General features: G+C 43.4%; 1 protein-coding gene across 7 annotated transcripts in view; it reads right to left on the reverse strand.

Annotated features, from left to right (window-relative positions):
• The window catches only part of LOC126320879 (rho guanine nucleotide exchange factor 12), a 1029890-nt gene that overhangs the window by 526458 nt on the left and 477254 nt on the right, over positions 1-26178 (reverse strand). For all 7 annotated transcript variants that reach the window (XM_049994132.1, XM_049994128.1, XM_049994129.1 and 4 more), the window contains one exon: positions 22589-22660. In XM_049994132.1, the coding sequence (XP_049850089.1) occupies positions 22589-22660 (72 nt within the window). The remainder of the gene's footprint in view (positions 1-22588; positions 22661-26178) is intronic.

Below are 26178 nucleotides of genomic sequence, written 5' to 3' on the forward strand. Positions count from 1 at the left end.
AATAACATTTTTTACGCTTTCTCGGCTGCAGAAAACCTTGTAGACAGAACAACCACAACTGTGAGTAATCATCTTGGGGAATAAGAAGTCGCTTTAGCCATAATTTAATCTTTTTTATTATCAGGACACAACCGGTAACTAAGTCATAAGAACTACACAGCGAGGAACATGGAAGCCAACATTCGTTGTCAGGCCAAATCAATAAACGGCTAAATGTCGTCAGTGAATCAATTTTGATTTTAGTTAGTTGCATGTCACGTGAGGATGTGGCTTTCAGTTATACGACCCCTGCTGTGATCTGATAATTAACAGATTAAATACGGATGAAGAGACTTCACACTCACACAGGGTGCAAGCTGCTGCCCTTTACAAGTCTAAAATTTAACGGCTGCTGTCTTAATTAACCTGAAGTGATCGCGTTGTGCACCTATTCGCATCCCACACCATCGCGTCATGTGCTGAACCTGTGAAAAAAGCAACCGAGAGGACTCGTGGTGCCACTCGTGTCCAGTGTCGCCGTTAGGCCCAACAATGCCACACACCGCCAGGTGGCTTGCGGAGTATGGATGTAGATGTAGAATGTCAGCACGCCTTTCTCTGTTGCCGTGGAAATCTTAACAATGGTCAGCATGCTAACGATAAATGCTGCCCCAAACGTCGTAACACTGTCCGTGTGAATACTTTCATTGCTAAAACAAGTCCGTTTCTTGACTCAACGTACGTGACATGGCCGTACGATCCTGGACGGCTGACGAGAACACGGCAAGTGCCATAACCCGGTTTCCCAGAAACTTCGCTTACTGGAAGAGGAGTCAAAATAAGCGAACAAGTGTCTCGCTCGGTTTTATCCGTATACACACGACCGTTTCTGACAAACCGACGGTCAACATTCTCGAGGTATCTATTACCGATTAAGTAATTCAAGCGAAGCGCAGTGTCTAGCACTGCAGCTTCACAATTATGCGACCCAAATTCGAAACTCGATTTTTTCTTAATTTTTGCTTTTTACTTATCTACCTATATGTCCATAGAAGATCACTACACGAATGTTTTTCAATGTACATTAAAAAACGATGTCCTTATTCGTCTACTAATGGTTTAATGAATGAATTTAAAAAAAACAATAAATGAACGAAAAAGTTACCTGAAACTTGTTTTCGGGGAAATTCCTGTGGAGTATCTTGATTCATAATCATTTTCAAATACCTGATTTCGGAAAAGTAATCCGTTATGCGTGGTTTCCCGCGAAATTATTGGCTACGCGTGAAACCTACAGCAAAGCTAACGACGTTTCTTTACCGAGTCAGATTCATTGGAAGAAATGTCGTTCTGGCAAACCTACCTTCGCGCGTTGCTCATACTGTTCGGAATTTTTCTCTTTCGAATCTTTCTGCGGTAGGTATCATCTATGGAAATGCACCAAATCTTCCTACAGAATGCAATAAAACAGAACTATAACTGTTGTGGAATACGGTACGCCAAAGTCAGAAGCCGCGACACTAGGCGCTGTGCCACCACTTGGGGTAAGAACATCGCGTGCTAACAGATTTCCAAGTTCTTTTAAACGCTTTGGCGGTCGTTATCTCAGAAACGGTCGAGTATCTACGGATAAGTGGAGACACGCATTGGCTTGCAGCATGTTCATAAATCTTACTTCTCGACCGTCTAATAATAAATGAATCAAACAGAATTTTCGTGCCATATGCGTTTCGCTTTTATTATTTGCAAGGCATCTTCAGCGGCCTGGAATACGTACATATTTTGTTTACCCTACTTAGTTTACATTTTGGGACGAGGTATATATAAGCTATAAACAGTTCTAGTGGTTAGCTTCTCTATGATGTAGTAAAAATTTAAAATTCTACTTACAGATTTAGTGGATGTTGTCCGACTTGCGTTTTTGTTAAATTTTTCGCGCTCTTTTTCTTCTTATGTGCAATCGCCATGTGAAATTTTGTTTTTCAGACTTCACAGCACTAGGAACTGAGGACTTATTTTGCTACATTTTGGTTGGTGTTTCCCAGCGTCGAATATTATTGCCAAAGATCGAATGTGTGTGCGTCACTTGTTTTAGTATCATTTTTTAAATTATTTTATAATTATTTATTTTATATATTTACTTTATAATTTTCTGTGTGTGTGTGTGTGTGTGTGTGTGTGTGTGTGTGAGATCAAAGGGGGATAGATAGATAGATAGAGAGAGAGAGAGAGAGAGAGAGAGAGAGAGAGAGAGAGAGAGAGATGATACGTATTTCTTTTGATGTGGCTGCATGTGCAAACGGGATGATTTTTATCTTATCATTTATTTTATTAAGTGTAGTAGAGAGCCTGTATTGATGTGTGTTTGCTCATTTATCACATGTTTGTTTTCAGCAATGGCTTTCTGAATGTGGAAGTTTTCTTGCATCTGTATAAGGTATTTGTCATGATTGTTTATTCTGATTATTTTCGTAACTTGTTCCATACCGTAATATTACACGCAACTTTGGAAGAAATGACTACAAAAGTTGAAGATGTTCCGTACTGGCTTATTTTGATAGCTCTTCCACTGAACGAATGTTCTGGAAAATCGATTTATGGCCCTTGCCGTGTTCTTCTCATAAGTGATTACTGGGCATCCTCTCGGGCCCTAGTCAAGCGAGGCCCTTTGAGTTCTGCATAGCGTTGAATATGGCCGTCGTATCGCACTGATTCCACAATCGCTTGACAGTTATGGGATTATGGATAATGCAGGCAACAAAATCGTGGAACGATAAACTCTAGTCTCGACATGCCATGACTGGTGTAATAGTGGAATTCTGACAGGGGGTGGTGGACGTTTTTCCTTGTTGCACGAGGCGTAAAATGATCTTCTCACAACAAACTATGTTGAAGTGCGGTTTCTGAATGAGCAAGCCGCTGCGTTACTCCTAAGTACTTCGTGCGATCGCGTTCAAATGTTAATAATTTGTATACTGATCGGCCAGAACATTATAAGCACCGACCTACTATCGATATGAACCGGTCCACGCGATAGCAACATCACCTGGCGAGGAACGACTGTTAGACACACGCAGGATGCATGGAGTATCAGTGAGAGTGCTGCCCCTCTGTAGAATGGGGAAGGCGTGCGATCCGAGTTTGACCGAGGGCAGATTGTGATGCCCCGGAGGATCGGCACGAACATTTCGGAAACTGCACGAACTGTCGGATGTTTGAGGAATGCTGTGGTGTCTTCAACACGTGGCGAAATCAAGTCCAGATGTTGTATGGTCGAGCGACCATCCCTCATTACAGATGCCGAACGTCGCAGGCTGGACAGACTGGAAAAACAGGCCGGGTGGTGAATGTCGCGGAACTAACATCAGATTTTAATGCTGGACAGAGAACAGGTGTGTGTGAACACACAGTGCACGGAACACTCCGCAGCCGACGACCGATTGAAGTGCCAATGTTAAGACGACGACATCGGCAACTAAGACTGAAACGGGCACGCGACCATCGGAACTGGACGTTGGCGCTGGGGCAGAGCGTTGCATGATCTGATGAATCCCTATACCTTCATCATCATCGTCCCGATAGGAGGGCGCGAATCCGTCGTCTTCCAGGGGAACAGCTCGTTGACACCTGTGCTGCGGGACGGAGACAAGCTGCTGGCAACTTCATTATGCTCTGGGGAACACTCACGTGGACTCAGTGTGGCTAGTGAAAGGCACCATGACGGCCAAGGAATATCGTACACTGCTTGCTGACGATCATGTTTCCCGACGGCAGTGACACTTTTCAACAACATAATGCGCCATGTCACAAGGTCAGGAGTTTGATGGAGTGGTTCGAAGAATGCAGAGGCGAGTTCAAATTTATGTGCTTGTCCCCCCACCCTAATCCCTCGAAACAGCCAGATCTGAACGCGATCGAACACATCCCCTCCTCCCTGGAATTTACGGGAATTAGGTCACATGCGTGAGCACATGTGGTGCCAACTGCCTCCAGCAACCTATCAAGGTCTCACTGCTTCTATACCACGACGCGACCCCGCTGTTATCCGTGCCAAAGGTGGTAATACCGGCTATTAGGTACGTGTCGTAATGTTCTGGCTTATCAGTGTCGAGGAAGAAAGTGCACTTCCTGCCACTTCGGCTGAAGTTGAGGTTCTGAACTTTCATACCCGTAGCAGCTCCTGTGCGACTTGGGTAAGGGTGTCAACATCGAGAACTGTAGCTCCTCCGGTAGCGAGCGTCAGAGCAGCGGGTGATGCAGGTAGGCACCTGTCGTGACGACGGCCGTCTGGAGAGATGGCCCCACTGGAGAGGAGCCGCTCGTCACTAGCGAGCTGCGGTGCAGCCCGATGCCGCGGCTGAGGCTCGCGATTTGCTAATTGCGTCCGCGGCACAGCGGCCGTCTATTCCTGGCGGCGCGGCGGCCGCTGCAACCTTGCGGCTGGCGCCCACGGCCGCGCCGCGCCGTCACCGGTCTCTCCGCCGCTCCTTCTGCCCGCTGCCCGCACCTGCCGGACCGAGCAGTCCGCTGCCGCGTACAGCCCCGTCCCTCACAATAACTGTTCGAGATAGCATGTATTCGTCACTCACGTCAGCAACAAATATGCGATGAGACTCCAAGTACCACTTTGAAACTGGCTGAAACATTAAGCTACACCCATATTTTCCCCCTCGCACGCACTTCGTCCTAGGGATGGGAAAAAACGACCGATTAAAACCGATACCGACATTTTAGTCCCGAACACCCGGTATTACTCGGCATTAGTTTGGTCTCGGGCGTGACAGATTTGTTGATTTTTTTTACTAATACCGAGTTAAAAACTAAATATTAATTTGCCACAGCAGTAAACTTTTTTAAAAAACAGCACTAATTTTTGTTTGTAAAAGTTGCGTTATTATGGAAAATGGGAAGAGAGATCAGTGCTATTTTAATAACAATGCCGTCAGAAACGAGCAACAAACACACGACTTTGGAATTCGTACAATATTCCTGAAACAGTGATGTCCGTGTCGCCTCGTGTAGTGCCTTAAGGTACGCGAGTGGAAGAATTGCCCCAACCTGGTCTGTACGATGGTTTCTCGCTTTTGTAACCGTACATCCATTGCAATGCAGAATGGCATCAACCCTACATTGGAAATATCATTACGAAGTGACATAGTACTGACGTATAATGCTTCATTTGCTTTAAAGGATTTAAAATTTCTCTCTCATTTGTGCGGAACAATGAAAGAGAAAGTATACAATAAAAATAAAGGTAGCTGATTTACATAATTTGCTTTATCTGTTTGTAGCCCTTGAAAACGGGCAAGTTAATAAGAGAAATACAGTTCTTCAACCTCAGTCTTCGCGCTTTAACAATGACTACTAGTAACGCACAAATAGTGGTATCATGCCTGATTACGACATGATTTTCGAACACAGTTTCCAAATATTAGAATCAGTAGGAGAATACTCATGATTTTTTGTAGTATTCAGCACCTGTCACTTTTCGAGAAAAGCAGCGAACGGTGGGCAGACTTAGTTTTCTTTTATTTGTCTGGTCAATTTGACATTTTGATTCTATGTCTCGTGAAACTGAGGTCATAATTTTTCAACGTTTGTTCGATTTCTACGTTTATTACAGGAAACACTAAGAGTACAAAAATCGGAAATAGATTATTTCAGAAACTGGTTATGTTGAGCGGTTTTAACTGTCAGGTTAAACTGGCGGGAACTAAAATCTATATAACCGAAAACCTGTTGTTTCAGGGATAACCGCCATCTCTAATCGTTGCCCCACTCGAACCAAGTTGGCAGTTTTTGTATTCCTCCAATTCGTCACCTCAGCAGACTCGGAGTGCCGCAAACTCTTCACTACATGCACTACTTCTTCGCACGCGCTTCGTGCCGACTCGGTAGTTTTCGCATCCTCCCCAAGTTCTTACTATCAGCAGGCAAAGTCGGTAACTGACGAGGAGTGGAGAACACATTTTTCGTGTCCGGCTCGGACCCCTCGGCAATATTCTTAAGCCTCCAGTCTCTTCCTCCCAGACACGCTCTACGCTATTGCACTAGTTACGCTTTCCGCCGTATGGAGATGCTTCGGGAACACAAAGGGGAATCCCTGGGGACACGCGACGTTCTTTTCGAGGAACGCTATTAATAAAATTTGAAGAAAGGGTATTTGAAGCCAACCGAAGAGTGATTCTACTGTCGCTAACATACATTTCGCTTAAGAACCATTAAGATAGGATACGACAAATTAGGACTCATACGGGGGCTTACAGACAGACGTTTTTATATCGCTCTATTTGCGAGAGGGGCAGGAAAGTAAGTAACTAGCAGTGGTACAGGGTATCCTCCACCACGTACTGCACGGTGGCTTGGAGTTTGGATGTAGATGTAGATGTGCGGCAAATCGCTGGCTTTTGATAGCGCACACCACAGGATCTTCACATGCTACAGCAAGTGACCGGTACTCAGCAATTGGTCTCATGACCAACTATCGCCGTTCGTTGCCACTGTAAAGGCCGGCCGCATTTTCTTATTGTGTTCTGCACTCACCACGTGGTGATAAACAATAACGGTGTAATTTTTTTCTGAGAATAGCTCAGAAATAATGCAAAATGTAATTTTCGTCGACAATGACAGAGGCCAGTCCATACCTAATTTAAAATCAAAATTCAAGAAATTACACGTAGTCACAATCAGTAACGAAAGTAATAACTAACGAATACTCTGTAACGGATGTGTGTGTGGACAATACGGAACACACACGCTAAAAAAATTTAGTCGTTGCTTTTACAGCCCCAATCCTACCTCAACCCCCCTCCTCGCTCTTAACAGTACGTACGAGCTGGCACTTTAGTGCAACCAGACACGTTCTATTTTTTGGATTCTAACAGTCTACTGAGCTGGCAATATAAATCAACGCATTCGTTTACGCCTGTTCTCCACTTCCATTCCCGCTTTCAGACAGCTCTTTACCATTTCACTTTTCAGTGGAGGTCAATGAAAAGTAATGCCACCACCTTCGTGACTTAGGTTTCGATAAGAATATCCTCACAAAGAAAACTCAAAAGTCAACCTCAGAATATGTTCATTAATTACCGTTATTCGCTTTTCTATATAACCACTAAATAATTTGGGTACACTTCTGCCAAAGATGAGCGAGCTTCTGAAGCCGTCAAAGAAGTCGACACACTTTCTGGTGTAGTCTGGTCAGGCATTGTCGTACTGCAGGAAAACATTCCTCTCTTCCTTTAAGAACGATATTAGTCGTCGTATCAAAGTTCGCAGCGTTGTTATATAGCGTTGTGATATAACGCTCTGGCCTTATTATTGTTCCTCATTCATTCAAGGAAATCGAAACACTGATAGCGTGATCTTTCCAACGAGTTTCTTTGTCTGGTCACTGCCAAAGGATTATTAACTGTCTATTTGTTAAGCAAATTCCATACCCCAGTATGACCGTCTTTAAAAATTTACTGGACAAACTAATCACACTGCTTCCATCACCAAAAACAGTTTGCATTCTCTGATGAATTTTCTTTGGGATGACGTCTTTTGCTGTCAAGAATTGAGTGACACTACGTTACTTAAATTGCATTGACCGGTCTTCCGCGCCGGTTTTCTGGAGGCCTGGAGAAAAGCTTAATGAACAGATACCTTAGTCCCCTAGCGGTCGGGCACTGCGTTTTCCTTTCAACATATGAAATTATCCTCGATCTCCACCAATAAATGTATTGAGCTGTTTGTTTCCCTCTATTTCCTGCTTCCAACATAATGAACAAGGTGTCGGCACGGTAACCTACCTTATTTGTACGAGTGTAGTAATTCGACACAGCAGAAATCTTGTTGTGACAGACTGTTATGTAGCGTACCCTGAGGTTTAGGTTAAGGTGGAGGGTGTCAGTTTGGTTGTGAGTTAGCGAAGCCAACTAATGTGGGTCTGAAATAAAATTTTCAGTAACCGACTGATCTGTATTGAAACACAAAGTCTACGTTAGTTCTTCGCAACATTTGCAAAGTGAATTTAGAATCGTTGTAATGCATAATAAAGAAATATCTAACGAGTATTTAGGAGCCTATTAAGTGAAGAAGGCAGGAACTGTAAAGGAACTGCCATTATTCTTCCTAGCTGCAGCGTTACTACGGCGATGCTTGTTATCTGTTTTGATAGGACGACATTATCACTCCGAACAACAGTGTCATCATAAGGGTGGTGCATAAGTGGCAGTAACGTCAATTATATCACGTAGTCTGGGTAGAAATGGGAAGAGACACACGAGCGTACAATTGCAATCCAAATGTAGGTGTGTTCCTTTGAAAAGGACACTGCAACCCGAGCTTGTGCTCAGTCCCTAACGGCCTCGTCGTCGACGGGGTGATAAATCCTTTTTCCCCCGAAACGTAGCATTGTGTGGGAGCAGCTGATATGATCGTTCGGTCTGTGGAACGAGGGCCAGAAGCAACACGAGCGCGGCAGCTGCCAAGTTCATTAGGTACAAATAACAAACGCAAGGCTGCCCCCCCCCCTCCTCCCCCTCCCCATCGCCGTACGCTGAATCTGACATTCGAGTCTTTCTACTTTCTGTTCTTCCGACCTCCTCCTTCCTTCCCCCCCACCCTCTTCCTCCCTAAGCATCCATCTATCTACATTTCGCTCCCCGCAACATCGAGAGCGAGACACAGAGTTGCTTCACGCTGGGAGTGTAAGTCAATCCGCTGAGGGGCAAAGGAAGTTTAGAGCGCTGCGAAGACTGGGATGGCTGCGTGTAGGCGTTAATGGAAACGCACGGAGCCCTGGCACGACCTCGCATGCCGCTAGATTTCAAAACTGGGTCAAGGACAGCGTTCAGCTGTTCCACGGACGTGAGACAACAAACTTACGCCCTCTAAATAAGCTGTGCGGCGGTATAACAGGGCAATGAAGGGAAAATGTCTGGCTGGATAGCACAGTTTTCCTTGCGGATAAAATTTGGACGCACGACTAGCGCGACTGTTTGTACTTTGGTTCACATACAGTTTCGCCTCGTGGAGCAAACTTCCATTGTATCTTTACAAAACTTGAAGCGTACTATGTTTCCTCGGTTAAATTGCAACGTAAGAAACGACTGGTGGATAAAGCAGCCGGCCGCGGTGGTCTCGCGGTTCTAGGCGCGCAGTCCGGAGCCGTGCGACTGCTACGGTCGCAAGTTCGAATCCTGCCTCGGGCATGGATGTATGTGATGTCCTTAGGTTAGTTAGGTTTAAGTAGTTCTGAGTTCTAGGGGACTGATGACCACAGCAGTTAGTCCTATAGTGCTCAGAGCCATTTGATAAAGCAGCTTAATACTCCAGTAGACACAAGGCTCATTTGTTATCACGGGGTACATTTTGCAGTCTGCCTACCTCACGGCTTTCCAGAGCCAACAAAAAGTTTATATTAATATTTCATATAATTAGTGGCAGGATTTAAAAATTTAAAATGCTGTCACATACTACTCGTCAAGAAGTATAAGCACATGTTAAAAGTTTAACACAACAGGGAAAGTATTACAGTTACAAGCTATGAGGCAGCTAGCACACTGCACCAACTGTATTCATAGACTACCGGTATTTGAGAATGAGAGCACTAAGCGACTTCTAACAAAATTTAAATCCTTTTCGAAACTTTTTCACGCTTACACCCTCCAGAAAATGATGAAAGGAGAAAGTTTATCGCTAACTAAGTTCTCGCTGTTCATGCTGTACAACTTCAGCATAACGCCTGGCGTTTTAATTACTACCTCTATTCGCAACACATTTTCCAGACAATATACGCATATAGCACTGAATGACCCTGCAAAACTACATCATTGTACGACACATTCATGACGCATAAACAATGAAACGCGTGAAGAAAAGCATTTGCTTAACACGGAGTGCGAATTACTCTTACCCAGATTCATTCCTTCAATACCATAATTTCGAACCTTTTCTTTCGGTTATTTTTTAATGTTTAAAACATTAACTCAGTTGTAAAGTATTCAGACATTTGAAGCTGTTATACACAGGAGTTTGATTCTGCAAGAATCCGCGGTTTCGTGGTACCGTACGCAACTGGGTGATTTCTAGGGTAATTTTGTTCGGGAAAATCATGAACGTTATTTAAACACGACAATACTGGCGTATCTAAATGTACCTGCAATTTAAATTTACACAACCCGTTGACAGAGAAACTAAAACGACAATACAATATAATCCAACCGACAATAGGAACATTGGACGTCCCGAAAAGAGATGGCGTGAACAGTTCTGAGGCGGAGCTGGCCACAAGGCCTAGTCCTTGAAGACGACGACGACGACGATGATGATGATGATGATGATGATGACGGCAACCAGTTGAAATTTCTCTACAAAGTAACTGATCACTTAAGAATAAACTGTTTATTAAAAGAGTGCCTAACTTGTTCACCCACATTCAAACATTATATTGATGTTAAAGTCTTATGATGATTTAACGATTGAGTCGGACTCCAACGTCTTGAAGAACGATTATCTCAGAATGAATAGTAAATGCAAAACATTAAACGATAGCATATGCTGTGAAACTTTAAAAGGAACTATCTCAGCATTTGCCTGGAGCGACTTGGGGAAATCGCGGAAAATCTGAATCTGGATTTGAACTGACGTTCTCCCGAATGCGGGTTCAGTGCGCTAACTACTGCGCCACCTCACTCCGTCGCTGCTAGGACAATGTGTGTTTGGAACCAGTGGATAGAAGAGGCTAGTACAGTATATAGTGAGGTGAGGTGACGAGACGGTACTGGACTTACAACTTGGCCACAGCAGTGGAAGACCCCATTTGTCCGCAACAGACAGAACAGCCTGAAGCGGACACGACGTTGTGTCGAAGACTGCTGAGGGTTGGACTGGTGGCACGTGTGCCATTGCTTCTGCTTCCACTGACCAGAAACGAGCAACGCTTCGCAGACTGCGATGGGCATGTGAGCGGCATCACTGGAGTGCTCAAAATCGTTCAAATGGCTCTGAGCACTAAGGAACTTAACATCTGAGGCCATCACTCCCCTAGACTTAACTACTTAAAACTAACTAACCTAATGACATCACACACATCCATGCTCGAGGCAGGATCCGAACCTGCGATCGTTGCAGCAGCGCGGTTCCAGACTGAAGCGCCTAGAACCGCTCGGTCACAGCGGCCGGCACTGGAGTGCTAAATGCCAAAAATCAAGTGTTTTCGGACGAAATCGCTTCACCTTTGTCCTACAGTGATGGCTGCGTATATGTTAGACGTTGTTTCCAGCCCTGGGGTAATGTTTACCCATTATATATCAGTTTAACTTTTTGTCATAGGTAATCCTAAACCATATTCTGAAATAGTGTCTTGTTTCCCCACCAGGCAGAGCCACAAGTTCCTCCAAAAATCGTAATACAACACACACACAAATGTAATACTAATTAATGTATATCCACCCGATGATAGAGGTTTAAACCTTCGAAACGCGTCGTGGAAATAAATAAAACGGTCACTGGTAACAGTGAACTTGTTGTTTCATGTAATTCCCTAGTTGCTCTGGAAGGGACTTTGAATTGTCCGCAGTAATTCGTGATGCTCGGGGACCATCTCCACCCATTTTTGTCCTTCCAACACCCTGACGATTCTGCGGAAGTTTCAAAACAATAACGCGCCGCCTATCACTCTCAGGTCGCACGGAAATGGTTCCAGGAACATGACGGGGAAGTCCAAAGACTGAGTTTCCCACCGCAAATCTGAACCCCTTCGAGCATATTTGGAATGTCAAGGAAATCAGGCTCCGTGCAAATGATCCTACACTTACGAACAGACCAGAACTGTCTGCTGCTCTGCATATGATTTGGTGTCAGCTGCTTCCAGAGGAGTACCGAGAACTTGAAGACTCACTTCCATGGCGTCTCACTGCAGTCCGCGGGGCCACAGGGGGTCCCCCACGCATATTAGGTGCCGGTTCCATGACATTTGCTAAGTCAGTGTACATCCAAGGCAGTTGTGCGGTTGGAAAATATGGACACTGATCGTCGATTTATTTTCCCTTCGTTTTATTTCAATTCAATTCAATTGCCTCTGAGCACTATGTGACTTAACTGCTATGGTCATCAGTCCCCTAGAACTTAGAACTTCTTAAACCTAACTAACCTAAGAACATCACACACTTCCATGCCCGAGGCAGGATTCGAACCTGCGACCGTAGCGGTCGCGCGGTTCCAGACTGTAGCGCCTAGAACTGCTCGGCACCCCGGCCGGCTCGTTTTTATTTAAATGGTTGTTTGTAATGTTTTTGTTTGCAATTGTGAATGCACTTATGATCATCTAAGAGCGTTAAACACTAAATGGCTAAATAAAAATTGTGCGATCGAACTGTAAAGCTTAGTGCGCGTTTGACATGGCAGTTATCCGGCCCACTGGGAACACACACTGCCTCAAGTCGCACATTCCCTTATGCCCTACTGTAGTTTTGCGTTCGGCGCTTGCAAATGCCGCGTTCCTAAGCTCCTGGCTGCCAGACAAGTGAATGCTCGGCGCAGGGGAAGTGACGGAGGGCAGGGCCGCGATTGTCAGTGTTGATTCAGCTGGAGGCGGAGAGCGGCTCCCACCGAAACAGACAGCGCGGCGCGGCGGTGGCGGAAGCGCGGCGCGAATCGATAGCGCGTCGCCCGGTTCGGCCGGACCCGAGCGGTCCTGCATCGCCCAGCGTCCGGAGCGGCATTCCACGAGGTCCGCGGCGCAGCGCGTCGTGTCGTCTCCGCGCTGTGCAGTAATAGGGCTGGCTGCGCCGGCGACCACTACATCCGTCGCTGATCACAGGTCCACAAACAGCCACACTCTGCAAACCTCGGTGAACTGTACGGCCACCAGCTACGGCTTCTTCCCATTACATTCACGTACGTAAAGCGCGAAGAATGGTTGCTTAAATGCCTCTACCAGCGCTGCAATCAGTCTAATCCTGTCGTCCTGGCCCCCGCGGAAGTGATACGTACGAGGCTGTAGATTACTTTCTGATTCCTCGCTTAATTCTGTTTCTTGAAACTTGGTTAGTAGGTTGGCGTCTCCGTGACGCTGCCCCTAGGCCAAACAAACCTGTGACCAGTCGTGCTACCCTCGTTTGTATCGTCCATTGCTCGCTGTCAGTCGTATTAATTACGAGCCCCACACACTACAGTAATAATTCTAGGATGGGTCGCACAATTTTTTTGTAAGCAATTTCCTTTGTAAACCGACTGCGTTCTTCTACTATACTACCAAAGAATCTGATAACTGTTTTACTTACTATTGAACTTACGTGGTCATTCCATTTTCATACCTCTACTGTTTTTGTATTACCCTGCGCGACTTATGCCGAATAGTCATTGAACAGTGGGGCAATTTGGATCAGCGCTGGCTTGATGATCTCATCGATGGTATCTCACGACGGATTAAATCCAACATCCGAGCAAAGGGACGTCATTCTACCGCGTACTCACGTTGCTCAGGGGTGCCCTATGTATATAGAACCGGCAACTTTTTTCGTTACACTTTTTTTTATATGGACACTTTGCAAAGAAATATAGCGCATGCCTCGGAGCCAATTGTTATCTGCGTAACGAATTTAATAATAAAGGGGTGGTGCAAAACCTCTGTTGATGTGTGTGCTAAACGCGAATAGCATAGATCACAACACACTTCCCTCGGGCACGCCAAAAATTACTTATACACTATTTCATCAAAGCCATCTAGACAATCATTAACAGACACTAATATGGGGTGTGTCCACCGTTCGGCTTTATGATGGAGTGAACTGGGAACAACTCCCAATGAGGTGCCTAAATGTCAGCGGAGAAAAGGCTGTCCATTTTTCCTCAAGAGTCGAAACTAGAGAAGTTAGTGCCGCTGGACGCTGGTTTCTTGAGCGAAGTCGGCGTTTTAACTCAACCCAAAGGTGTTCCACTGGGTTCAGGTTGGGAATCTGGGCACGCCAGTCCATTTCAGGAATGTTATTCTACACAAACCACTGCCTCACAGACGCTGCTTTATGGCATGGTCCACTGCCGTTCTGATATACTCAATCGTTGTCTCCGAACTGTTCCTCTACTGTACGCAGTACACAATGCTGTAAAATTTGTTCATATCCTTCCGCTTTAGCGTTTCCGTAGGTACAATAAAGAGAAGACAATCTAGCCAGGAATAACACCCCCATACTGTAACACCACCTCGCCCACGTGACGGCAGATAGCATTCTACACGCATGCGTCAAACCCAATCCCTTCCAATGGACTGATAGAGGGCATGGTATGACCAATCGTCCCAAGTCACTTGCTTCCAAACACCCACTGTCGTAGTGGGGTCGCTCTTTACACCACCTCAAGCGTCGCTTAGCGTTTACTACATAAATGTGTGACATAAGAAGCAGCGTCAGCACTGTACCCTATTATTTTTAAATCCCTAAGCTCAGTCATTGTGGTGGCTGAACTGCTGGTAGCACTTCGGAACTCACGATCGATTCCCTTCGCTAATTTCACGACATTTTCTATTATAATGACTTTACGCAATGCTTTCTGACAATACGTACGTGAAGTCTGCCCTGTCTTGTTTGGTTATGGCTCTTAATTTGCTTTTCAAGGTAACATTCTCTCCATTAACAACGCCAGTCAAGGCTCCCGGAGGATTAATCGCAAGAATGCGGAAGCCTAATATCTGCGCAAGGGGAACACTGTTCGTATGTACTGAACAACAAAATGACAGAACTGTGTAAAAAGCTTTGTTTAAACGTTACAGCTTAGTACTAGGGTTGCCCAGAAATTACGCACCGCATTTTCTTCTTCTTCAACAATTCTTTATTGAACATAATGAGAATTATACACACAAAAGACTGGTGTTTTATCTACACACCCTAATTTTTACATGTAATATCTGTCCCGTTGTATGGCCTTCCTCCGGACGAAACAAGATCGTGTATGCCCTGTCGGTACCAACCCTTGACCTGGCGGCGTCACCAGTGCTTCACTTTGTGAACTTCATTTGCTGATTGATAGACGCAGACGCAGCGCCAACTGCCGAGTCGTAATGCGTCTGTCCTCGCAAATAACATCAGCTCGCTGCAGCATGTCAGGTGTGACAGCCGTGGATGGTCTCCCCGACCGCTGCAAATCGTGGAGCTCCGCCGAACCGCCTTCTGATGACCTCGCCCTCCTTGCCCCAGCGACTAACTGTACTTCTGTCGACAGTAGATGCTCCACACACTTTGCACAACCGTTTTTGAATATTCCCCCCATTTTCTTTCTCTGCAGTGAGACATTCAATGATGGCACGATGCTTGTAACGTGCATCACCTACAAACGCTATTTTGAGACTGTCATGCTGCTACGCTATCTGTTGGAAGTGACGGAAACTTGGTGCGCTCACTCAGGAGACTTGAAGTAATACATACGTAACGTTTCGCATTCGCAGCATTGTATCCGGCTGAGGGTGCGGAGCGGAGCCGGGGGGGGGGGGGGGGGGGGGTATTACTTTCTGGCCATCTTTTGTAGCATCAACACATCTACCGCTAAGTTCGAAACAGACGATCCACGCGTTTCTATGATCAAGCCTCTCAGTGTCGACTTCTCAATGCTGAAATAACCTCACAAAAACTAATAACACACCTGCAGAAGCCGATGAAGTTCTTAATTTACCTTATATGCAGATTATTTTGGCCTACATATTTTACACTACGACTGCAATTAGGGGCGTTCCATTTGGGTTTGTAAAGTGTTTACGACAATGAGAGAACGATAAAAAAAATGGTTCAAATGACTCTGACCAGTATGGGACTTAACATCTGAGGTCATCCGTCCCCTAGAACTTTGAACTACTTAAACCTAACTAACCTACGGACATCACATACATCCATGTCCGAGGTAGGATTCGAACCAGCGACCGTATCGGTCGCGCGGTTCCGGACTGAAGCGCCTAGAACCGCCCGGCCACACTGGCCGGCAGACCGATGACGAGAGTCGAAATACGTTGCTGTGTTTCATGAACAGTAATGTGTAGACTGCTGCTAAGGTACAATTACTGAACAGAGAAACCGCTACCTCGCCATCGTAAACATTAGTAGCATTATTAAAAAGTTTTGTTTACACAGCTTTTTAGAGTAATCGTGGTTTCAAATGAATAATCCGGGATATCGCGTTGTTTTAAAATTCTTCATTTTCGGTGCTAAATTTATGCAAAGCCACTACTAGCCATCTTTTAAATAATATCCAACTTATTTTGTGCGTCTGTTTATTACAGTGGTCACGTTTCGAGACCAACACTTGACGCCGCAAACGAACATACGATCACGCCGCGGGTGGAAGAAACTGGACCACCACCAAGAAAGGCGAAGATGATTCCACAGGCCTGCAAGCTTGCGGTCAGCGTTCTCTGGGATGCAGTTCAGCTTCATCTCACTAATTACAATGCATGGAGTAAAACAATGACTGGCGAATACTACCAAAGGCTTTTGGACCTACACGATAAAAATACCGACTGGGCACCAGCCAGCAAAACGTTTCCAGTCCATTGAGAAATTTACCGCAGTTGGACATGTACTTTGCAGATGTACAGGATCGCACTTTAAGGATGCAATCTACTCACACGTAAGACGCTTGGCTTTGACATATAAGGGAAATACGTCGAAAGAAGGGAGAGAAGTAACAGAGAGAAGTAATCGACAACTACACACTGTGAAACAAACCGAACGAAGTACGGAAATATATGGAAAGCAGGACCGGTATCTGAACTCAGTTCCTCCCGAAATGAAATCTAGCCCACTGACGGTTGCTGCAGAGTCGTATTAGGGAAGAGCACGGTGCAAACTCCAGTCCGGCCAAGCTAATTCTAGGCGTTAGTACTTTTTCTTAACCTCTGCAAGGAAATGCCGATATAGCTCCTTAAGATAGCTCTAGATACGATCAGTTCCTCTCAATCGAGTTCGTGTTCAATATCCAATGACCTCAGTCCTGATAGTATGTCAATACTCCCTAAACCTACCTTTCTTCCTTCATTGCATAGCTTGACGCAGTTCTCTACATTTGACACGCATACGAAATAACAATGGCAGTGACAAAAACTAAACATATATATAGTCAGATTTTTTTTTTATTTCACATACTACGCGTTTCGATTGTCAGTAATCATAATCAGGTACGTGTGTTGCATTCTGAAGCAGAAAATCGCACACGCTTTGTTCAGCACATCAACTATACAACACTGTGCAAATGGTATACAATAAGAAGTACATGCGATTTCCCGCGTCAAAATTGCACCACATGTACTGACACATGCAGGTAGCAACGTTTTCTCTCAGCCATTCCACACGCTGTTGCAACAAATCTTCAATGCTTGTCACTATGAACAGATAAATGAAAAAGATGATGATGGCTAACCACTGGAACGTGTAGCAGAGAATGTAAAAACTTCGTAACTGACGCAGAATTGTATCTGCTTCACCTGAATTAACACCGGAGTCACCGCAACATACTCCACAACTTATGTAACTGACAAATGACAACATATAATGACAAAGTTACAGAACCGTACATGATATCCAACTCTGAAGACTTCTGTATGATGTGAACTCCCCGGATGCTGTAGTCACGGGGCAAGCACTGAAAACCTAAGGCTACACGGCCCGGAGCAGCTTCGAGGCCCGGTCCTGCGGAATGAAACTTCATTCCTTTAATTAGTGCGGCACTTCATTCGGTCTAATGAGTCGGATTTTTATGCCAATATCCCTTTTGGTCAACTACTCCGAAAAAAGATGTAAAAGCGTTCATCTAGAATTATTTCGCACTGCACGGAACCTTGCTGCTAATGTTGCGAACGTCCGACGCTCTACTCGGAATATCACCACCAACTTCGCATAAGGTGTAGGAATATGAAACACTCGTAGCAGCAGCTATGTTAAATGATAGATTTCGAGGTAATAGCCTGATGCTGACCGACTGCATCCTCCTTCCGAATGCAGGATGTAAGGCCACAGAGCTGTCAAATAACTTGCCTAGAGAAGTCGTCGTTACGAGCTCGAGGTGCGAGCAAAGCCAAAATTTTAAAATAAAAAATATGACGCAAGTTGGTGCACGCGGCCGAAATTCCAGGCGACGGCAGCCGCCTATTTGGGAGCAAGCCAGCTGGGTCTGCCTTGGCACGATACATACTGCGGAATATGCTGCCGCATGCTGAAAAGTGCACACGCCGAACGGCAGCGCCGACGCAACTGTTCCCAGTCATTCACCTATTTCACTTCCAAGTCGACCGAATTTAGAAAGAGGAACCGTTTACACACCACTTTCCTTGACCGGTAACTACAATATCGTGAGGTATACGTCGCGAAGAGATTCGTTAAATCATGCCAACTGTCGTGTTAAAGTACGTCAACGCCAGGCCGTGGTACGTTGATTGAATGGACGTCTCAACATGCGCCGCAATGTGCGTCTCGAACTGATTAAAACTGCATGTCCTCCTCAAACTTTAGGCGCGCTCGTTTTCTGGTTTACGAAAATTCCTAACTGTTCTCACGAACATCACATCCCAATGAAATGGAAATTCCTGCAGCTTCGAGATGACAAACAAATTATTCGGAATTTAGGTGTTGTTGTGTTTTATGCCGTCAGGTGACTCCGCCGTTAGCGTCCATCCCAAAACAAATACAAATATTCGTTCAAAAAACTGACTCTCTCAAAATAATGTAACCAACAAGTAAAAATAAGCCTACTGTAGTGCGAAGTATCAAAACGACAACAGGGCTCAAATATTAAAATAACTCATACAGAAATCGGAAACAAGAGTTGGAAATTGCTGTCGCTTCATTCGAACATTTCGTAAATAAGTTCTGCTGTCTCATACATGGTGAAATGCAATACTTACGTTAGCAGCACTACTGCCTAAAGCATTTTACGCTCTCTTCGTAGCATACAGACGGCTTTTTCCCAAAGGATGGAGCATTATTATACGTATCACCACATCACGAACTTTGATGGGTGACAGGTCATGCATGTAACAGATCATTTTTGGTTATGGAACATGTCGTTTTTAAATTGTTATTTACAAGTTATGAACACTGTTCATTATATCCAATGCAACACATCCAGCTCAAATTTCTGTTTCTAAGCCTTCAGGGTGTCTTACCAGCCTTGTCAGCTGTTCATATGTGAGGTGTTGGATCAAGCATGGATTACATATCATTTGAACTAAGTCAAATAATTTCATGGTGTAGTGAAGGCGAGCAAGGGAAGAGACATATGTAATACCCGTGAGTATTTGTTTCCTAAGAGGAAGCATACAAACACAGTACTTTTGTTGTCCTTTACTAACGCCTTCAAGGAACAGTTGTCTTCATACCAATGATGTTATAGCAGGGGAAATTGTAATGAGAGAATTCTGGACTTCTAAGATGTCAAAATAGAGAAGCTTAATAACACACCTTCAACTAGTAATTGTGGTTCATCATATTTTACAGGCACATGTCACTCAACTATCTGGAGGGTATTATATGACTGTGGTCCACGTAAATACCAGACGTAGAATGTGCGGAAACTAGGGTCATACAACTTCTTTCCTCACATGAAAGTGGACTGTGATTTCTTCGTTAAAATGATAATGATACTGCTTCATATGTTACCCACAAATGATTTTTTTTTATTTTATACACGTGGCAGTTAATTTCAAACTTAGAATAGTCACATCTATGATGATGGAAGCCAACATTTGACTACTGTTAGATCTTGTCAACAAAGGTTTTCTGTGAGTATTTGGGATGAAATGCGGGCAATCATCTTCTTGGAGTTGTTGTTCTACCACAAAACTTCAATGAAACACCTCACCAACAATTTCTGAAAATCACACTTATAAAACTGTTGGACTCATTCCCAGCTGCTGAGCACAACCAGCTCAGATCCAAGCACGTTTGAGGCCAAACACAGGGACTGCAGACTTGTGAGCAGAGCTAAGTGTGAGCTCTGACGAACACTGGATAGGTCAAGCAGGACCTGCTGTATCTCCGGTGCTTCCTCCACGCCTCAGAAAAAGTGCTGTGCTTTGTGTGCTTCCTCTTAGGAAAGAAATTCTCATAAATACAGCATTTTTTTCCTTTCTGACCATGCCATGGCATGTGTTACTCCAGTATTCACCATAACTGAGCTGATTCCTTTAACCAGTAGTGTTAAACGAGATGGTATAGAAATAGGTCAAGCTTGACGGAGCTCGACATCAGTGTTACAAAGGCATTTCTGCAACTACGCTCATTGTAGACCATTTGAATCCTTCTTTGAAGACGGCTTTCATAAAACATAATTTGTTTACAATTATATCAGTTTAATGAACCTAAATTATCTCTCTTACATAGAGTTAATTTTTTCACCACTTACCTATTACAGTCTTCCTCACCAATTACATCACTGGATACGACAGCAGCTCACATACTGCCACTGATTGTCCTTTATAAGCACGTTGTATCTAAATCCACACACTCTCGATACCCAACAGAATGGGACCTACTCGCTCTGCTTTTGCACAAAGAAGAAAATGTCCTAGAAAAGATCCTCTGCTGGGTACATTCACTGGATACTCTGAAGAGCAAACTAAGAGTTGACACAAAGGGATAAAGTTTACATGGCCATAATTCATATGATTGAGGAAGTGAAGATCACATACAACTTGATAACAAACACACTGAATTCTGCTGGAGATGAATTATTCTCAGTAAAATGTCTGGGAAAACAACAGCGCAGTCGATTTAGACACGCTATTTGGAGCCTTTAGTGCAAACCACACTGCTGTAACAGTGCTCATTTAAAAGTGGATGATCTCAATTATTTGCCGCATTCCTGTTCATAATGAGATTGTCACATTTAATGTACTGTACAAAGGCACTAATAAGAGTTTTGTATTTCCATTCTTCATGGAACCAAGTTACGAAACAGTTCTAACTGCTGTCGTTATGCCTTCCTACTTATCTATAAGACATGCATTTTCCACTTAAAACTGCCGTGTGCTATTATTATTAGTCCTTTGATGCTCAAGATCAATGATTAAGAATCAGCATTGCCATGGCTTTTGTATGATGTGGAAACATCTTAGAAACGTCGACGTTGAGAATGCTGCATCAACATCGATTGCACCCGTACCATATTTCTATAGACCAGGAATTGCATGGCGACTACTTTGAACGTCGTGTACAGTTCTGCCACTGGACACAAGAGAAATTATGGGACAATGACATATTTTTTGCATGCATTCCAATTAGTGACGAAGCGTCATTCACCAACAGCAGTAATGTAAACCGACATAATATGCACTATTGGACAACGGAAAATCCACGATGGCTGTGACAAGTTGAACATTGGCATCATTGGCGGGTTAATGTATGGTGCGGCATTATGGGAGGAAGGATAATTGGCCCCCATTTTATCGATGGCAGTGTAAATGGTGGAATGTATGCTGATTTCCTATGTAATGTTCTACCGATGTTACTGCAATATGTTTCACAGCATGACAGAACGGTGATGTACTTCCAACATGATGGATGTCCAGCACATAACTCGCGTGTGGTTGAAGCGGTATTGAATAGCATATTTCATGACAGGTGGATTGGCTGTTGAAGCACCATACCATGGCCCGCAAGTTCACCGGATCTAATGTCCCCGGATTTCTTTCTGTGGGGAAAGTTGAAGGATATTTGCTATCGTGATCCACCGACAACGCCTGACAACATGTGTCAGCGCATTGTCAATGCATGTGCAAGGAAGGAAAACTACTCACTGTTGAGAGGAATGTCGTTGCAGGTATTGCCAAATGCATTGAGATTGGCGGACATCATTTTGAGCATTTATTGCATTAATGTGGTATTTACAGGTAATCATGCTATAATAGTGTTTGTTCTCAGAAATGATAAGTTCACAAAGGTACATGAATCACATTGGAACAACCAAAATAAAATGTTCAAACGTAACCAACATTCTGTATTTTAATTTAAAAAATCTACCTGTTAGCAAGTTTTCATCTAAAATTGTGAGCCATATGTTTGTGACTATTACAGCATAATCTATCACCAAGCAGGCGGAGGGGGGGGGGAGTCCAACTAAAACATTCATATTTCTTTAAGTATTACACAAATATGTAATAAAAAAATGGGGGTTCCTATTTTAAAAAATGCAGCTGACATCTGTTTGACCTATGGCAGCGCCATCTAGCAGGCCAACAATAGCGCCATCTGGTTTCCCACTTCAAGCTACAGATACTTCCAGATACAACTGAAACACTGCAAAGCATATGTCTGGCCTCAGAATAAGGTTTGCAAGGCATACACCAACATTGTGATGTAACCTACCACCTGGCACCACGTACGCAGCACAAAGCCTTCTCCTCAACCTCATGTGGGACACCAAGGTGGCACAGCTGTGAAACTGTTGCAGTGACCGCCAAAGTACAACTTGGAAGAAAGCACAAGCACAGCTACATGTTTAATTTGTCTCTTGGTCTGATTTTGTCCAATGAAGTGTCCAATTACCAAGTCATACTTACATTGTACACTATTAAAAACTAATAAGAACACTACTAAAAACAAATAAATATGATGAATAAAAACAGAAAGTGGTATGGAAAACTTACCTGCTGCTCCTGAACCCATTTCAGCCTCAGACGAGAAGGATTCATCATCTCCTGACCTCCTGACACGTTCGACTGGAACATAAATGTGTAATCATACCAACTATGGACAAAGACGGTAACACCCATAATGAAACAACATGCAGTTCACACATAAGAGAGAATTAAGGAAACTAACAGATAAATGCAAAAGACAAAAGTCAATGCAAAGCTGAATAGTTATTACACAGCAGAACAGGCATGCGGCAAAATTATGGAACAGTACCACTTAGTGAGAGCAACAGATCTCTCCTACCTGAGACTCCTATTTTAGTATTTTCTTACCCTTTTTCCTATGCCTTTTATTCTCCACAAACAAAACGGTAAAATGGGAAAAACCATTGAATACAGAGGTAAACTGGATTCAAGCATTATGTTACAAACACACAATCTATGTACATAGAACTGATTTCTAATAGATCTTTCGTTTCCCACACACCAAAAACACAAGAATAGGACCACAGTGACAAAAATTACATGAAAAGATCCACAAAATATGGCATACTGCAGTATTATTTAACTTATTTCTTTCAAGATACACGCACTTGCAAATGGCTAGAGAGAGACCTTTGGGCTATTAAATGCATTATGTTGCTCTAATTAGAAGTGTGTATAAATGTTATTTACATGCATACAAGATATGTCTTTGTACATTCAGCTATAATGGTGATTTCATTTTTAAGCTGAAGTACTGCTAATTGCAGCTACTTTATTTCTCCAGTATTTATTTATATCTTACATGTAATACTATTTTCTTTTTGTTCCAATTATCTGAGAACGTTTGAGTCAAAAAAATTGTATGGTTAGCTGGACACACATACAGGATGGTCAGTAACAGTCTGAAAAGGTTGTAAGACTGTTGATGGGGAGGTTGTGCTAAGAAATAATTGTTTAAAAAAATCCGATATATAGCACTTTTTCCAAGTTATTTAACACTGAAGTTAGCCAATCAAATCACCGCACATGCAAACTCAAATAGCCTGCCAGAGACACTGTCACCAAACTTGTTCTTTGTTTGGTTTCCTTAAAGTGAACAAATGTAGCTTTCACTCACATAGCTTACATTTATCATTTCCAAGAAATGCACATTTAAACTGGTAATGAGCATTTCAACAAGTGGCAACTCAATGACCCGCAGTTGTCTGTGCAATACCCCATTCTGGTATACACATGTGCTTGAATTTGCACATACAATGACCTGACTTCATTGCTAAAAAAACTCGAAACAGCACAATTTATTGAATTTTTTTCTTAACAATTACTTTTCAACACATCTTCCCTTGCAACATCCTTACAAACTTTTCAGACCATTTCTGACCACCTTTGAGGATATATGAAGCAACCAGAATGTGTAATAATTGTTATTGTTATTGTTCCAAAACTCCTTGTTCCTATTTCATCCCTGACATTCAATATTCCCTAGTGTGTACTAGCTCTATGAGAGGAACAGTTGTGAAGTTCTATGCATTCACATACATTGTTGTTCAAAATTAAAGCAACAAACTACTATTTCCCCTTCCTGGGTCTAATTCATGATACAATCATACGAACTGTCAACAGATATCCGTACACTCACATTCCGCATGGAAGATGGCATTCCAGTCAATGAACAGTCACGCCAGGAGTGACATCAGGGCACCCATCAAAAGGGTTAGTATTTGTTGGGTAGTCCCACATTCACAATCACTGTGTACAAAGTGACAGACAGAGCAGTACGACACAGAGAAGATGCCCACCAGACTCTGCATTGAAGAAGCACAGGAAGAATGGAAGCAAAACAGTCGCAAACTGATGTGGCCCGATGGCTTAAAGTGAATCGTTCTGTTGTTTCTTGGATGTGGTGACAGTTTAAGTTTATAGAAACCGAAACTGTATCTCAAAGACCAGGGTAGAGCCAACTATGTGTGACACCAGAAAGAGAAACCATTATTTGGCTGTAAGGGTACAACGGTACTGCCTTAGTACCACACAGCAACTGGCATCTGACTTTGCAACATCCACTGGCCAAGTTGTACTGGGGCAAACACCATGCAGAAGGCTTAGGCAGAGTGATCTTTACTGTCAGAGACATCTTGTATTCGTACCTCTAACCGTGTTTTTACAAAAGGGAACGTGTGGAGCAGAGTCTTCAATATGCCACCTGGACGGTCAAACAGTGGTCCTATGTTCTTCTTACACTCTGGAGAGTGATTCTTGACAGATTTGTCTCTGGAGGGGATATGAAATATGATTTCGGGACCCAAACATCGTAGAAAGAAACCAATATAGAGGATGATCTCAAAAGGTGTTTGCAGGGATTATGCTGACCACTCGAACAGCTCTTCATGATATTGTACAAGTGAATAGATAAAGTTTAACTGCTGTCAGGTATTCTGACAAGATCTTGGGACCTCGAGTATGGTTGTTGCAAGCTTTGTATTGATGGACAATAATGCTTGAACTCATAGAGAACGGGTGGTTGATGTTTTCCTGGAAACGAAAGACATAATACGCATGGTGTGGCCAGCTCGCTCTTCCAACTTGAATCCCATAGAGCAGGTCTTGGATGTACTGCAGGGACAGGTTGCATCAAGTCAGCACCCACCATCCAAATCCCGAAGACTCATGAGCAGCTCTGCAGGAATAATGGGCATTACTGCCACAACATGAGATTGATGACATAATTCACTGCATGTCCCGTTGTTGTCAGGCCTGTGTTGCTGCCAGAGGTGGCCACAACCCATACTGAGCACATTAATCAGTTGTCGGAATGTGTGTGCAAATCCTTTAAGTTGAAAAGAATGTTACACACGTTGTAGTCATTTACATTCTGTATTCTTTACACTGCTTGCACTTTACTATCACCTGTTATACTATTTTATGGCAAAATAAATGCAATCTTGCAAAAATTCCATTTGTTGCCTTAATTCTGCACACCAGTGTATTTATACTCTGCACACCCAAATTTAAAGAACTCTGTCCTTTGCTTTGGGCATGTAATAATACGATTCATAGTCTCCACTTAAATGTAGTAAATAGTTACAACTGTGATCAGCATTGTATTTTAAACTGCGTTCAAAAAGTGCTGAATGTACTGTCCTTAGCTGCAGGGTGTCAAGATGTGACATCAGGCAGTGGGGGTGGAAAGGGGCTCTGAAAGCAATGAGCATTCATTCTGTTTACAGTAGAATTGAGGGCAACGTCTTGTGTAACATCACAACCTGTTAATTCAATAAATGGGTTCCATGCAAGAGAAACTTTTATTTCAAGCTATGATGACTGATATTCAATTACTTAAAACTATTTAACAGTTATTATTTTGAAACTGTGCTAGCACTTTGTGGTCAAAAGTCAAACAATCTTCAAACATAATGAATATAAATATCTCATTTCATACAACACATTTACACATACATTCCCTTCCTGCAACTGTTCTTTCTAACAGTAGCGATCAATATATCTAAGCAGTTGTATTATTTCAGCATCCGACACATATATATGGCACAAGAACAACTACAAACATTTAACCGAAGACCACTTATACCATATATTCATTCACACATGGATTACATAAA

Source organism: Schistocerca gregaria, chromosome 2 (genome assembly GCF_023897955.1).
Source record: "Schistocerca gregaria isolate iqSchGreg1 chromosome 2, iqSchGreg1.2, whole genome shotgun sequence".
Lineage (NCBI taxonomy): Eukaryota > Metazoa > Arthropoda > Insecta > Orthoptera > Acrididae > Schistocerca > Schistocerca gregaria.